At 57.0% G+C, this 2,500-nt stretch overlaps 1 protein-coding gene across 1 annotated transcript in view; it reads left to right on the forward strand.

The window, feature by feature from the left end:
• Positions 1-2,500, forward strand: part of LOC122259085 (uncharacterized) — a 574,783-nt gene that overhangs the window by 557,132 nt on the left and 15,151 nt on the right. Inside the window, exon 15 of the mRNA XM_086531810.1 lies at positions 1,446-1,739. Within this exon, the coding sequence (XP_086387936.1) occupies positions 1,446-1,739 (294 nt within the window). The remainder of the gene's footprint in view (positions 1-1,445; positions 1,740-2,500) is intronic.

A 2,500-nucleotide genomic window follows, 5' to 3' on the forward strand; every position in this document is an offset into this window, starting at 1 on the left:
CATTGTTGATATGTTGTGTTTTTGGAGAAGGAGTGGGAAGGGAAGGGAAGGGAAGGGAAGGGAAGGGTGGGGAGAGAATAGGAGGTGGAGAGAGAGAGAGAGAGAGAGAGAGAGAGAGAGAGAGAGAGGGAGAGAGAGACAGAGAGAGGGGGAGAGAGTAGGGACGTGAGGGGCGTGAGGGGCGGAGGGGGGCAGAGAAAGGGCGAGAGAGGTGGGGAGAATGTTAGAGAGAAAGAGAATCAGAGAAATGAGATAGGAGAAGTTAGACAGAGAATGAGATAAATTGAGATAAAGAGAGAGAGAGAAAGAGTAAGAGAGTGAGAGATAGAGATAGAGAGAGAGAGTGAGTGAAAAAGAGATAAAGATAAAGATAAAATGAGATAAAGAGAGAGAGAGAGAGTAAGAGAGAGAGAGTGAGAAAGAGAGAGAGAGACAGACAGACAGAGAGAGAAATACATATATATATCTATAACTCACACATATTAGTCTATATAACGTTTTGTATTATGTGAGGTGATACATGTTACTTAAACTTTATTCTCTCTTTTTTGTTCACTTATTCTTCTTTCTCTTTCCCCATGTCATAATCATCGCTCTGAAACCTCTCTTTCTTCTTCTCCTTCTTATCCTTCTACATTTGGTCCTCTCTCTCTTCTCTCTCCTCTCTCCTTCTTCCTCTTCCTCTTCTCTGTAATTATTGTGTCGTCCTTTTGGTTTGCCTTCTTTAATTTTGTCTGTTTATTGTTTTTTTATCTATTTTTTTTTTTTTTTCTAATTCTCTTGTTTCTTCCTGTGCCCCTTCATCCCCCTTCCTCCCACCCTGGCTTTTCCTTCTTTCGTTATTATCCAATCACCCTTTCTAATCCCTATTCTTTCCTCCACCCTTCCCCCGTTACCCCGTCTTTAACCGCTCTCCCTACCCCCCACCCCTACCTCCTCCTCTCTTGTCCCCCTCCCTTACGCCCATTTCCCCCCTTCCTTTAACCCCCCCCTTAACCCGCTCTCCCCTTCCTCCCCCTCACCCCATTTCCAACACCAAACACCCTCCCACAACCCCACCTTCCCCTCCATCCCTTCCCCCCCTCTTAACCCTCCCCCTCTGACTCCCCTCCCACGACCCCACCTTCTCCTCCCTCCCTTCCCCCCCTCTTAACCCCCCCCCTCTGACTCCCCTCCCACGACCCCACCTTCTCCTCCCTCCCTTCCCCCCCTCTTAACCCCCCTCTGACCCCCCTCCCACGACCCCACCTTCCCCTCCATCCCTTCCCCCCCTTAACCCCTCCCCCCTCTGACCCCCCTCCCACGACCCCACCTTCTCCTCCCTCCCTTCCCCCACCTTCTCCTCCCTCCCTTCCCCCCTCTTACCCCCCCTCCATCCCTTCCCCCCACCTTCCCCTCCATCCCTCCCCCCTCTTAACCCCCCCACCCTCCCGGGAACACCCCAGACGCCCCCGTGTGCTCGCCGGGCCAGACGACGACCTACGCCGTGGCCCGCCAGGAGGACGCCGAGGTGACGTGCACCGTGCAGGCCAACCCGCCGCAGGCCTCGTTCCAGTGGACCTTCAACAACACGGCAGACACCATCGACGTCCCGCAGGGTCGCTTCTCCTCCTCGAGTGTGACCAGCGTCATCACCTACACCCCGATGACGTCGCTGGACTACGGGACGCTCCTGTGCTGGGCGTCCAACGAGATCGGCACGCAGAGGGAGCCGTGTGTCTTCCATATCGTTCCTGCGGGTGAGTTCGGTAGTTCGGAAAGGGAGGGGGGGTTGGGTGGGGGTTAGGGGGAGAGGGGGGGAGGGGAGACGGGGAGGGTGGGTGGGGGAGGAAAGGGAGGGGGGTGGGGGGAGGGAAGAGGGGGAGGAAAGAGGGAGGGAATGGTGGAGGGGGAGGGGGGAGAGGGGAAGGGGAAGGGGGAGGGGTGGGTGGGGGAGGAGAGGGGGTGGTTGGGGGAGAGGGAGGGGGATGGGTGGGGGAGGAGAGGGGGGAGGGAATGGTGGAAGGGGAGGGGAGGGGAGGGGTGAAAAGGGGTCGTGTGTGTGTGTAGGGGGCGGATGAGGGGGGGGGGGGGGTGTGCTGTTGTTGGATGTTTTCTGGCATGGCGGGGGGGGGGGCGGGGGGAGGTAGGTATTTAGGTTAGGGGTGAAGCGGGGTAAAAGGGGCGGGGGTGGGGGAGGTTGATAGGGGGAACAGTGGTGGGGTGGGGGGGGGTAGTGGGAGGTAGGTGAGTGAGGGTGTGGGGAGGGACAAGGAGAGTGGATAGCAGATACATAATAAAGGGAACTGTAGAGGGTGTGAGGAGAGAGAGACGTATAGGGGAAGGGGTGAGAAATAGAAGGAGAGGTAGGTGAGCCGGGAGGGAAGGAGGAGGGGGAGGGAGGGGTGGAGGGAAGGGCAAAAGAGAGCGACGGAGGAGAAAATGGGGAACGTGGGGTTGGAGGGGTTGATGGGAGGGGGGAGAGGGAAGGAAGGGGGGAATTGAGGGTAGGGAAAGGAGG

Source organism: Penaeus japonicus, unplaced genomic scaffold (assembly GCF_977035675.1).
Source record: "Penaeus japonicus unplaced genomic scaffold, GWHDUDI00000001_assembly GWHDUDI00000036, whole genome shotgun sequence".
NCBI lineage: Eukaryota > Metazoa > Arthropoda > Malacostraca > Decapoda > Penaeidae > Penaeus > Penaeus japonicus.